The sequence below is a fragment of the Haliotis cracherodii genome, unplaced genomic scaffold (assembly GCF_022045235.1).
Source record: "Haliotis cracherodii isolate W230 unplaced genomic scaffold, xgHalCrac1.p SCAF_7, whole genome shotgun sequence".
Lineage (NCBI taxonomy): Eukaryota > Metazoa > Mollusca > Gastropoda > Lepetellida > Haliotidae > Haliotis > Haliotis cracherodii.
Window position 1 is genome coordinate 22,140,386 of NW_027266330.1, and position 14,586 is coordinate 22,154,971.

At 39.2% G+C, this 14,586-nt stretch overlaps 1 protein-coding gene across 1 annotated transcript; it reads left to right on the top strand.

Moving 5' to 3' along the window:
* Positions 1-459: 459 nt before the first annotated feature.
* Positions 460-5,330, top strand: LOC139448279 (uncharacterized). Its single transcript, XM_071229820.1, has 6 exons — positions 460-544; positions 1,479-1,527; positions 2,249-2,429; positions 2,872-3,026; positions 4,388-4,474; positions 5,070-5,330. Exons 1-6 carry the CDS (start codon positions 488-490, stop codon positions 5,297-5,299), a joined length of 759 nt encoding a protein of 252 aa, XP_071085921.1. The 5' UTR covers positions 460-487; the 3' UTR covers positions 5,300-5,330.
* The last annotated feature ends 9,256 nt before the right edge of the window (positions 5,331-14,586 follow it).

Consider the following 14,586-nt stretch of genomic DNA (forward strand, 5'->3'; position numbering starts at 1 on the left):
CAAACGAACATCTTGACAGTTGTAAGAAGCAATCAGACTCGGTCTGCAGAGTTGCGTCCCTTGGACACGCCAGAAACCTCTGATTGTGAGTTCGAATCCCGGTTCGCCCTATTTATGTTTCTAGGTTTGTCAGCACCATACCCGTGCTCATGGATTTCACCGAAGTGGTAAACGTCTGAGACCTGCATCACTTCGGGCTTTCCGCCCACATTAAGCTTACACTCCGTGATATGACTGGAATACTGTTAAAAGCGGCGTTAAACCCAACTCACTCACTCACTAACAGAGTATGCGTGAAGACGTTAAACCAGTGTAATGACAAAGCCTGAACAGGTTAACCAGAGCTGCTCACTGCATTGTCCTACTTTTTGGAAGAAAGCTTGTTTCTTCTATCAATATTTATCTAGGACAAGCGGCATATGTCAACCTTATCATTGACAGATCACCTGATATATATTTAGTGTGTGGAGAGAAGTCAGGCCCTAACATGGCACATGTGACGATTGTTGTGTTCGTTTTAGCCAGTGCCACTGCTGTTTATGGCGTGAGTGTATCATGTCTTCCTTTTCGTGCTTACCACCTCGCTTTCTTTGTACACTGGAGGTATAATAACTGCAAGATATGTTCAATGTATCAGTCTGCAAGCATTCTTTACTGTAGCAAATATTAATGAATTAATTACGTGTCACTCTACAGATGAGCATTAAACATACACTTCAGAGTAGGTTATATATCCACATTCAGTTATTTACACTCACACGCAAGCCTTGCCTCCTCATCTAGAAATCGCCATGAAGGTGACGGGTGCCCCTAGTGGGGCAGGATACACCTGTCTTATCTTATCGCGAACACCTGGTATCATCACTATTTGTTTGTTTTTCATAAACACATGCTCAAGATATAATCTGAATCGTACAATCGACTCTGTTTTTGGTAGAGATTTTTTATGTACATGGAAAGGTTTTTTTCGCTTGTATTTATATTCATTTGTACTTCTCAGTAACATCATAATTCTTAATTTATCTACAAAAACGTTCAACACAATTTGCAACCAGGTTTGCTTCTGAACGTATATTTACAAAAGGTCAAGATATGACAATGGTCCTGTTTTGTCTCCAAATTCTGCATAAATGAAGATTTTGAATTTGGAAGTGGAGTGAGTGAGTATAGTTTTACGCCGCTTTTAGCAATATTCCAGCAATATCACGCTTTAACCACTAGACTATCCCACCGCCCCTTTCTTCTAGAAATGGTCATGAAGGTTACCTGACTGTGAATGACAAATAGACTGTTCTATCAACACTTGCATGTTAAATACATCACATGTGGAGGCAAGGATTGTTTGTGTAAAACAAAATATGTGTCAAAATTGTAAAGGTTTTTAGGAAGTGTTATTCTAATATTTGAAAGTGCAAACGTGTGGTTAATACATTCTCTTCCGTCATAATGTTGCAAATCTGGTTTAATACATGTTGCAGTGGACGCCGCTAGGCATTGGGGTAGCATATGAGGATTATGGATTTGGAAGTGAGTATTCTACATGCATAATACATTCATGATCTAAAGTCGGAATAAATGAGAAAGTTGCTTAGGATGGCAGTGAACATTTAGTGATGTTTGGCGTTACTCTGTCGGTTAGTTTTGTTGTTTTACGCCGCAGTCAGAAATACTTGAGCTATATCAGGTTGGTATGTAAATATTGTCTGAGCAAGAAGAATGCCTAGTGTTTTTCATTATATCCAACGACACACAATCTACTGCATGCACTTATACTATCCGGTCCAATGTGGATGCCTCTTACTATAAGGAATGAAGCATTGGAGATATTTTCTATCCTGGGTCCTTACGGACTGGATAAATCTGTGAATGGTAACCATTACACACATGTACTCTCTTCCATCAAAGAATCAATGTGTCTGTCAAGCGGAGGTCATGCGGACAGAGAAGTTGCGATTTCATATACAGTGAGACCTAGTTAGTCTGGACCTCTTTCTGCGATGTTACTGAGCACGTCTATTTAGACCTACCGCTCCCTTTCCCTGCAAAATGATTCGTTAATCAGGAAATATATTAATGTTGACGATTTTTCTAGAAACGTCACCGTGCGGACTTACGAGGTTCACTGCAGAGAACTGTTACACTTGAAGCAAATGATGAAGTCTCACATGATAACGTCACATAACGACACTTGTTATCAGAATTTAGAAACCTGTGTTAATATTTTGGAAATGTTTTGTTGCTATTTCAGAAAACGTTCTGATATGTTACGGTGGATACGGGGTAACGGATACGTGGGCACGTTCCTGGGCAGACCGGCTGGTGACCCATTCCGATCTCAGGAGTCTGGCAGTGGGGAAGGTCTATGCAGTTAAAGGCCCTCGGGATGTCTTGTATAATGCAAAGGAGATTTCCAACTCCAAATTGGTACAGTGAGTAGCTACGCACACGGTCAGACCTAAATTACGGGAAAGCTTTGTTGAAGTGTTTGAAACATAGTACCTTTACACAATGAAAAACAAAATACAAAGGAAGACTAATTTGTGCGGTTAAATCTAAAGATATTCCATTAAGGAAATAGACTGGCTATGAGGCGATATGCCTATTGTAAGTTAACAACATTTATTCTCAAACACGTGATGTGGCAAGTAAACAGATAACTGACAGTCTCAGACCTTCTAACCCTGCAGTTATAATGAACTGCACGGATTTTGCAGATGTTCGGTTGTCGGATTGTGTTGTTTCTTAAGTTTCTTTTGCAGTACATCAGCATACACTGAAATGGAAAGGTAATCAGGTTAACGTACAGATTATCAAGACAATTGTTCAAGGACCCGGTTTCGAGACAAAAAGAGTGTATCTCATCCTTTACAGGCACCTTCTTGCTCACCAGAATCCAGGTTTTGTAGCTGTGGCGGCACATTCCAGCGGAGCCTTTGTTGCCAATGAATTCTTCAGTCAGCTTGTTGCCAATGACATCAACAGAAAGTTCAATCAGAAAATAATCTACTACAATTTGGAGGGTGATGGTAATATCATTGCAATCACTTTGATCACTTTCATTTCCCATGCAAGTAAAAGTGCATTCCTGACCACTCGTCTCATTTATAAATACAAACCGGGATTCCTTGACCAAAGTACTTATAGAGATACACTCATTAATTGTCATTGTCTTACTATCGCCAATAACATTTATTGACACTCTATATTGCATGTGACGAGCGAGTGGTGGCGACATTGACATTGTGTCAATGTTTATTTTGTTTGTTTGTTGTTTGGGTGTAGCTGAGACAGTTTACAAGTTTTGGCAAGTATGTATATATGATTATAACATAAATTGCGAAACGCTTCAGCGACAACACTCGCCTTGCGTGATCAGTTTTCACATTTGCTACTTTCAGTTGGATTTGGCCGAAATAAGTACGAAATGTTACTTTGTTTCATTTTGTCACTGAGTATACTCTGCATTTCCTAACGCTATAACAGGCCAGGCAGTCTCTAAACAAACGTGACTTCTAATAGACTAGAGTAGCTTCCCTTTGATAAAGGGCAATTACTTTTGCGGGTGGACCGATGAATTGCTGCGAAAGGCAAGTAGAAACAACATATGTAGGCAATTGTTATTTTGCCTGAGGTAGCCACGCCACTGTCTAAAACAGGTTTCAGTTGGAACTATATTGACAGTTGTCACTGCCCGACTGACTGATCGTCTGACTTAATTTATGGAATGCATTCCAAGAAAACTTGCTATGTTTAGGTACCATTTTGTGAGAGATGAGAACAGGTTTTTCAATGACATAATTTAAGAATAAAATTATATAAGAAAGAGATTACCACGATTCATTTAGCTCGCCAAGACTCGCTAAATACAATGTGTATTCCTCATACAGGATATTTACAATCACAGCACACACACGCGTAGTAAGGTTGCGATATGATACTGCAGAAAAAAGTTGACATTTAAGATATTTATTTCAACACTTCATTAAACTAGTCCAAATTACGAGTTTTCAAATAGAACAGTTTTTTAGTACCTATTGTACATACAGTAAGAAAATAGTATTTTATAATTTATGTTTAAACCATTTTATATGTCAGCCTTCTCTATATGTGTTTCGCTTTGTATGGATACATGATCTTCGATGTGGTACTTATATAATGGCACAGAGATTCACGGTGTACTGTACTTTTTGTGAACATTACTCCTTTATCAATGACTATATACGAGAACATATGATTTAACAAAGAACGTTTCACGCGTTATATTTATCTCTATTATCTTCACTCGTGGTTGAGGTTTGGAGAATATATAATTCAACATTTTTAACGCGTCTTATACATAAACATTTGTTAGTGTTTTGGCTAAATACATGACTTTCCTATTTTGCAGGAGGACCTGATGGTAATGCCCTATCCATGTTGAGGAAGGAATATTTTGTGTATGCTAGGATGGGATCTATGTACTCAATGAATGCCAGTAAGTGAGTGAGCGAGTGAGTAAGTTTAACGCCGCTTTTAACAGTATTCCAGTTATATCACGGCTTGTCAGCTTAATGTGGGAGGAAAGCCCAAACTGATGAAAGTCTTAGACGTTTACCACTTCAGTGAAACCCTCGAGCACGGGTATGGTGCTGAGAAACATAATCGTGGCGAACCGGGATTCGAACCCACAATCATAGGTTTCTGGCATGCCCAAGGGACAACGAATTGCGGCGCTTTCGACGATTGGGCCACTCTCGCACCAGTACTGAGACTTATGTTTGACTTTAATCATGATGAAGCTACTGCCACTTCTTCTGTACGGTCCCTGGGGTTGACGGGGTAACACCAACTTCTACTTTGTCGGTTTGTGAGGATATTATTTCCGGTAGTGTCTTGCACAAAGGACAATGCGGTTTATATTATTTGATATAATTGATTGATATCAAAACCCGTTCATTTGATAAATCTCTCATCAATGTCTTCACATTGACAATAAATAAATATTAGGATAGTTTAATACTTGTTCCTATACAGCATCAACATAACGCGGGGAAACATTATACTCAACATTTGTAATACCCACTCTACAGATTCGATGAAATCCCATGGCCGAAGCGATCAGCTTATAGAGTTGGACGGGAGTGGTTCCCACTGTCAGAACAGTCGGTGCCTCCACGACGTGATGATCATCCACCACCCCTGGAATCCAACCAACTTCGACGTAAGTCGCGACTACAGCCTGTACGCACTTGGGGACAGGGAGGTCCAGCAGGGATACATTTCTGACACAGTGTCCCTTCTTTCTGGGATGAGAGACTGAACTACTCCAAATATAAAGAATAAACGATGTTGACAACATATGACTCGTTATTTATATGTACATATAACAATAATATTCAACATTTGAAAGAGATATTCTGACAGTCAGGGCGTTGCAGCACATTTCACAAGGACGCCTGTTGTAGGTGGTTATAAATAACGCCGAAACAAGAAACAAAACAATAAATGTACACACGGAACGACTGTCAGCTGAAATGACCTTGATCTCCTGTGGGGTGGTGATCATTCAGCTCCAACTTACAGTCTGTTTGACTCATACAAAATTACATGATAGTTTCTTAAAGAACTTCATACGTCATGGGTCTTAAAATAAACAAAATTCAGATTTTGTTGGGTACAGGGTATTCATGGTCAAGTACCATATTGATGTTTCATACACTTTTCTGGATTTCGAGTTATTTTGCAATTCATCGTTCTCATCATTTGGATTCAAACGGACTTTTTTTTTAAATACTATCGTGAAAGTATTAAGAAACTTGCGGCTAACGAGCCGTGTGAAAAGTTTGATTAGTCAAGTTACAATACCATCTTTAGAAAACCATTTTTGTTGTGCGGTCGGGTAGCCTAGTGGTTAAAGGGTTGGAATCCCGACATGGGTACAATGTGTGAAGCCCATTTCTGGTGTCCCCCGCCGTGATATTGCTGGAATATTTCTAAAAAGCGGCGTAAAACCATACTCACTCATTCACTCTTTACTGTACGTAGCCACAAGTATAGTGACAGACTGTCGAATTTCTGTGGGGTAACAGAGAACAGAAGAACAGAAAGTTAACACACAAGTTACATGAAGAAGAGACCAAATCATCATATGAAGTGGCTCGTCACAACTGGATCTGAAACATATGAGAACATCTCATTATATATGAAGTGGCACGTCATAACTGGAGCTGAAACATTAGAGACCAACTTATCATATGAAGTGGCACGTCACAACTGGAGCTGAAACATATGAGACCAACTCATAATATGAAATTGCACATCACAACTGGAGCATAGTAACAGTCCCTTCTTCCCTTCTAGCGTTCCAGGCAGAGCTTTCGTGGGTGCAGGAGCCATGTTAAAATGTATTATACCAACATATAGTTTGGCCTCTTCTAAATGACCAAACATTTGTTGTGGGTTGCTTAAATATCTAAATCGTTTCAGTGTATCTAATAGTATGATAAAACATAATACAAAACAAAATTCACAACGGCAACGCCAGAGAATAAACAGTCTGGATTATCTACCAAAACAGGTCCCATTTGGCGTAAAAGCAAAATATTGTTGAAAATCATATGAATGGAACAAGATGGCACAGTATTTCATAATAACAAGGCATCCTGGTAGCTAAAGCCTCCTTTACATATTATTTGTTTGTTGTTTTGTTGATTAACGCCACACTCAGCAATATTCCAGTTATATGGCGGCGGTCTGTAAATAATCGAGTCTGGACCAGACAATCCAGTGATTGGCATCATGAACATCGATCCACGCAATTGGGATCGATGACATTCATCAACCATGTCAGCGAGCCTGACCACTTGATCCCGTTTTTGCCTCTTACGACAACCATAGTCGCCTTTTATGGCTAGTATGGGTTGCTGGAGACCTATTCTAACCCGGATCATCACGGATGTTATAAAGTGGTGTGTCAAAACTGGAGCTGAAACATTAGAGACCAACTCATTAAATGAAGTGGTGCATCACAACTGCAGCTGAAAAACTAGAGAACAAATCTTTATAAGAAGTGGCGTGTTACAACCGGAACTGAAACATAAGAGACCAACTCATTATACCAGTAAGTGGCGCTCCTCAAATTGATCTGAAACATTGAAAGACCAACTCATTAAAAAAGGGTTTTGCACGTCTGAACTGGATCTAAAACATAAAAAGACTAAATCATCATTACTAGAGGTGGTACATTTCAATATAGACTATAGAGTCTTGGTTTTGTTTTCACAATGATCCTTTGGTAGTGACACGCAAATCGTTATAAACCTCTACAACGGGCACAAACCACAGAGGTCTATAACTCCAAATAGTTGCACTGACTATTGTGCTAAGTTAATTGTCAAACGGAGACAGCGTATCTCTTCATTTTAACCTGAAGCTAAGAGCTTTTTAATCTCTATTAGTATATGTGCTCTAGAGATCAGACTTCCAGACGACCTCAGCTGACACTACAACTGCCTTTCTACGGTAACTGGGGTATCATTGGGTGTGGACAGCACCCGCAACTCATTCTTACACTTCACCATGGATGCGGAAGGTTATACTTTCTCCACTACTCGGAACATTCGGACCAGCAAAATACACCCCTATATCTACTGACCACATTCTTCACAGAGAAAGTCCAGCATAGCATGGCTTTCTCAGAATGGAGCCCACATGACCACGGACAGTTGCAATGTGTAACCAATGTCCAGGCACCTTGGTCGTCTAGGTATAACCTACAATTGTAGAAGGACATGCTTACATTCAGTCAAAGTCACCGTGACTACAGAAACTATATGGTAGCACCGAGTTAAAGTAGCACAGCAATTACACCACAATATTGAGAAAAATTTTTTATTCTCCCTGGAAACATAATCTGCTTCGTCTAAGCGATGCGTCTCAATTTGACATTAATCATTAAAAAAAACCCAGCTCATACGAGTAGGAAGTGGCGCGTCTCATCTGGATCTGAAACATTAGAGACCTACTCATTATATGAAGTGGCGCGTCATAACTGGAGCTGAAACATATGAGACCAACTCATAATATGAAATGGCACATCACAACTGGAGCATAATAACAGTCCCTTCTTCCCTTCTAGCGTTCCAGGCAGAGCTTTCGTGGGTGCAGGAGCCATGTTAAAATGTATTATACCAACATATAGTTTGGCCTTTTCTAAATGACCAAACATTTGTTGTGGGTTGCTTAAATATCTAAATCGTTTCAGTGTATCTAATAGTATGATAAAACATAATACAAAACAAAATTCACAACGGCAACGCCAGAGAATAATCAGTCTGGATTATCTACCAAAACAGGTCCCATTTGGCGTAAAAGCAAAATATTGTTGAAAATCATATAAATGGAACAAGATGGCACAGTATTTCATAATAACAAGGCATCCTGGTAGCTAAAGCCTCCTTTACATATTATTTGTTTGTTGTTTTGTTGATTAACGCCACACTCAGCAATATTCCAGTTGTATGACGGCGGTCTGTAAGTAATCGAGTCTGGACCAGACAATCCAGTGATTGGCCTACTCTGGACCTACTCATTATATGAAGTGGCGCGTCACAACTGCAGCTGAAACCTATGAGATCAACTCATTATATGAAGTGGCGCGTCACAACTGCAGCTGAAACATTAGAGACCAACTAATTGAATGAAGCGGCGTGTCAAAACTGGAGCTGAAACATTACTATAGAGACCAACTCATTAAATAGAGTGGCGCATAACAACTGCAGCTGAAAAACTAGAGTCCAAATCATTATATGATGTGGCGTGTTACAACCGGAACTGAAACATATGAGAACAAGTCATTATACCAGTAAGTGGCGCTCCTCAAATTGATCTGAAACACTGAAAGACCAACTAATTAAAATAGGATTTTGCACGTCTGAACTGGATCAAAAACATTAAAAGACTAAATCATCGTTACTAGAGGTGGTACGTCTAAGCGATGTGTCTCAACTGGACATTAATCTTAAAAAATACCCAACTCATACTAGTAGGAAGTGGCGCGCAACAACGGGAGCTGAAACATATGAGAACCACCCGTCACAACTGGCCCAGCAATACTAGAGACCAACTCATTATATGAATAGGCACGTCCCAACAGGAGCTGAAACATTAGAGACCAACTCATTATATGAAGTTGCGCGTCACAACTGCAGATTAAAAACTAGAGACCAAATCAACATATGAAGTGGCTCGTCACAACTGGATCTGAAACATATGAGAACATCTCATTATATATGAAGTGACACGTCATAACTGGAGCTGTAACATTAGAGACCAACTCATAATATGAAGTGGCACATCACAACTGGAGCATAATAACATATGTTTCAACTGGAGCTGAAACATTGGAGACCAACTCATTATAGGTAGTGGCGCGTCACACCTGTAGCTGAAACGTTAGAGATGAAATCAATATATGAAGTGTGGCGTCACAACAGGAGCTGAAACATGAAAGACTAACTCATTATATGAATTGGCGCGTCACAACTGGGGCTGAAACATTAGAGACCACGGTCTAGATTTTCGAAGCGATAATCCTTAGATACGATTCATCTTAACAACATACGTTCAAAGATAAGATATGTCAAGTTTAAGATCAGATATATTTTCGAAACTATCGTAAATATGTCGCAGATCGTATAAAGTTACGATCCCCATCAGAGAACTCATTTGTGTTAGAGATTGAAAAAGCGCGGTGTTATACTGATGTCACGGGTATGTATGTCCCAGCTGACAATAACAACATGGAGAAGTGACATGGAATTCATAATCACATTGTCAGGTCACACTGTTTAACACGCAAATATTTGAGTAACAGTCCGTTCAATATCTACATATGTCCAATATGTAGACGTTTTGTTCTTATGATAAATGAATAATCGAACACAAATAGCATCCGTGTGCCATGCAAAGTCAGTGAGTGAATGAGTTTGGTTTTACGCCGCTTTTAGCAATATTCCAGCAATATCACTGCGGGGGACACCAGAAATGGGCTTCACACATTGTACCCATGTCGGGAATCGAACGCGGGGACGTGACGAGCGAACGCTGTGATATGCAAAGGCATTTTTCAAACCTAATAAACCTAATAAATGTCATCAACAATAAGCGTAGTGTTACCACATTATAGTTATTAGAATTGAAATAATGTGCAAAGAATACTTCACTATTTTCCCTTCTAATGATCCTCTCGCGAGCGCGCAGCACTTTATGAAAACACGTCGCGCGCAAAGTCAAGGACGAAAGTAATTAAGGGACGTTATTCTAAATGAAATGACGAGACCTATGATCGAACAGCAGGCGTTCAGCATTTAAGATGCGTATTCAGGTCTGATGTTACGTGATGTAAGCGGGATCAGTTTCACAATACTGCTTGTTTTTGTGTTTATGTCAAAAGTCAAGTTTATAAAGAAATCACTAACATTATACCTGGAAACACTCAAAACCAAAAGTGTTCTGGAAGCAGTGCACACACGAACGAGTTATAATGACAATGTAAGTTTCTTTCGTTATCTACAGATCCAATATATTTCACGAATTGTCAAGTTATGTTGTCTCATGGAACACGCCACAAGTTAACGTGAACATACATGTAATATGGTCCTTTTCTATCCTTTTAAATGAAGTAGAACTAATAAACTGATTTGTCTGATTTGATTTAAATCTGGCCGAGGAGCGAAATATCTACATTGGTAATGGAGTAAAATCTATTCCAGGTAAAGTTCGATGACGATGGCTTGTCTGACAGCATTGCTGAGGGTCAGTTAATAGTATTTGTCCGGTGACCCTATCCTTTACAATGATATTATTGTTTGAATGGTCTCAAGTATCTATATTTTGTAAATATAAAACGGGTAAATGTACACTTGAATTTTAAAAAGACCAACTTCAATCATTATTTAAAAATCGGTCCATTGAATGCAAAATTCAAAGATTATTGTGGTGACAATGTCTATTTTATATTGATCAGTAAATTTCATTCAACAAACATTTTCTGCGAAAATATATTTGAAAGTAAATTTTGGATAATGTTCAAAATATGTTACTTCTTTACGACATTTTAAACCCAAATGAGGATTTTACTTGATTTTTCAAATCGCCATCCTCGAAAATACGATACGAAAATATGTGCTTAACATTTACTCTCAAAATATAAAAAAATTGCTATATTTAATAGAATACATCTATGTCGTTAATCACCTGTTTTCAAAGAATGCAATTATCAAATACTAGACAATATTTAATCACTTGTCAAATATTTGTCTTTCAGTAATATAGATAACCTAGGTGTTGTTGTTGAAACCGAAACCAAACACAATTACTTTTTCTAGAAAAACATTAATTATATCATATTTGATCACATGCATTTCCTTGTTAAATCAATAACATTAGCTGCCCCTGAGTTACCAATAAGGTCACGGTCATTACTATAGAGTTGGTTGGTTGGTTGGTTGGTTGTTTGGTTGTTTAACGCCGCACTCTGCAATATTCCAGCTATATGAGTGAGTGAGTGAGTGAGTATGATTTTATGCCGCTTTTAGCAATATTCCAGCAATATCACGGCGGTCTGTAAATAATAGAGTCTGGACCAGACAATCCAGTGATTGATATCATGAACATCGATCCACGCAATTGGGATCGATGAGATGCATCAACAAAGTCAGGTAGCCTATTTTAGATTAATCTTTGACAAAACAAAAATCCAAACAAACCAGTTGCCATATATTTTAAAATTTACCTGGTTTTCTTAATGCACATGACATACCAAAGTTTTAAACACAGCGTTCAAAGTAGCGCGTGGGTAATATAAACATGAGAAATGGGGGTCTAAGCCCATTGTAATCTCGATTTTAAATGAACTCTAAACAGCTTTTTGAAATTAATTTAACAAGCACCGGTGCATTTGACAAAGTAAGCGTCGTCTGCTTCGATCCATGGAGTGCAACGGAAGTGTTTCCCGATTGGCTGAACTCGTGACCATGACATCACGTGACTATTCTGGTGAACACCTGCATGAAATATACAACACTTCTAACCTGATTTGACATTTGTTTGTGTAAATAATCTTAACCGACAAGGCCATTGGCGGGGTTTGTCCGGCCAGGTTAAAGCGTCACACCAATTCACCACATGGGTACACCATGCTGAACCGATTTTGACGCCCCCCTCCGTAATATGGCTTGGATTCTGTTCCATATTTCGCAAATGATTTTGTGATAATAAATGGTAATTTATAGCGGTATTCATATGGGTTCAACCCATGAAAGGCAACTGGGCCTATCGTAAGAGGCGACTAATTGGATCGGGTGGTCAGACTCGCTGGCTTGGTCGATGCAAGTAATCGTATCCCAATTGAGTGGATCAATGCTCATGATGTCAATCACTGGATTGTCTGGTACAGACTCGATTATTTCCAGACGGCTGTCATATATAGCTGGAATATTGCTGAGTGCGGCGTTAAACAACCAACCAACCAATTAGTATAAGTGCTCTTTGCATATACAGGGGCATAGGTGACCCAGTCATCCAAGGCGCCGCAATTAGCTGTACAGCGTTCCTTAGTCATGCCAGAAATCTATGATCGTTGGTTCGAATCCCGGTTCACACCGATTATGTTTCGATGTTTCTCAGAGCCAATGTGGTAAATGTATGAGACCTGTATCACTTTGGGTTTCATCCCCCACTGAGCTGACACGCCGTGATATGATCGTAATACTGTTCAAGCGGCGTTAAAAGCAACTCCCCAACTTAACTGACATATACGATGTTGTCCGTCAGTCGACCTGAATATTGTTGAGTACAGCGTTAAACAACAACCAAACACACAAACAAACCCAGATGGGTATAATGTATGAAGCCCATTTCTGCTGTCTGGTGCCGTGATATTGCTGGAATATTGCTAAAAGCGGCGTAAAACCAAACTCGCTCAGAAGATATCGCGAAAAGGGGAAACAAGCTGGAGTTACGGAAAGGAGCTAGGATTAATAGTCAGTTTTATAATGATATATGCAAGTATACTGCCACATGCACATGCAAGTTCTGTAACTAACCTGCTTTTTTCTAGAATATTTTCAAAATAATAAAACTATTTTTAAACAATATTACCACGAAAATGCCAAACCTACTAACAGAAATGTCAATACAACAAAACAACATGCATATTCCAGAGACACCCACACTGGTATTATATGAAAAAACTCTGATGTCATGATGCATTAAAAGATAAGTAATAAAATATCGTAATTATGTAATAGTAATTAATGTCATGTTCTGTATGGTTTACATGGCAACGATGTTTAGAATCGGATCAGAATTCTGGTATCCAAATTTGTAGAGACACCAGGGTTTTACCGGGGGCAAAATATTGCGCCCTGTACACATAACAATTATGAATGGACGCAAATCATATCCATTGGACACACAGGGATATGGATGATGGGATGATCAAATGGAAACAATAAATAAATTTGGATGATATTTCCGTATCAAAGTTCGGACATTCCATGTCAGATTTCAAGGTAGACACAATTTTATGGAAAACAACTTCTTTAATACTTTGAAAAGCACAGTATTAAAGAAGTTGTTACCCATAAAACTGTGCCTACCTTGTCATCCGTCAACTTCTAAGTAATGCCTATCAAACAATTCATGTCAGATTTCTTTACTCAGTCATTAAATTCCGTTTCAAACAAGAAAATCCCTTTCTGAAAGAAGCAAAAGGCCTCACACATAATGTGTATATTGTTGTGCTGTTGGTACAGTGGTCACTTAGGTGGTACCCGAATATATTCCCGGGTCCCCCCAAATTCAAAGTCCCCAGGACTCGCAATTACACAGGCTTCGGTAAATCCCTGAGATCAAAGTCACTGTCTTCATGCAGTAAACGTTCATCACGTAAGAGTATTGCTTCATATGGATGTCCGTTCCCGTGTTTTTCCAGGTGAACAATTAACTTGCCTTCGCGTGTGTTTTTACGGGTGCTACCGGTGGGACAGGACTCTATCACCTTTTTACGAACACTTGGTATCATTACTATTTGATGGTGATTCATGAACACATGATCATGACATGGTCGGAATCGTACATCTGCTTTTAGCAGAGAATTCTTATGAATATGGGTCTTGTCGCTTGTATCTATTATTGATGTAACGGCTAAAAGTCGTTTACAGATAGATTGTTAGGTGATGTTGGCCTTCCGTTGAGACTTTATTGATTGCTGACTGATTGTTTGTCGTTTGACGACACACTCAGCAGTATTCAAGCTGTATGGCGGCGGCCTGTACATAATCGAGTCTGGACCAGACAATCCAGTGATCGATGTTGTGATCACGCCGTAGGAGTACGATGACACGCAATGAATTAATGAAGAATTGAGGAAAACTCGATGTCGAGTGTCATGTTTTGGTGCTGCATTTGTTTTGATTTGTTTGTTGTTTAACGTCTCATTCAACATATTCCAGCTTTTCGATGGCGGTCTGTAAATAATCGAGTCTGGACCAGACAACCCAGTGATTGGCATCATGAGGCAGACATGAGCATCGATCTACACAA

Bases quoted from the DNA above. Each gene is read 5' to 3' on its own strand.
- LOC139448279 (XM_071229820.1), top strand. From the start codon at position 488: ATGGCACATGTGACGATTGTTGTGTTCGTTTTAGCCAGTGCCACTGCT. The intron at 1,528-2,248 runs GTGAGTATTCTA...TTGCTATTTCAG, and splicing joins TGAGGATTATGGATTTGGAA to AAAACGTTCTGATATGTTAC. The intron at 3,027-4,387 runs GTAATATCATTG...CCTATTTTGCAG, and splicing joins CTACAATTTGGAGGGTGATG to GAGGACCTGATGGTAATGCC.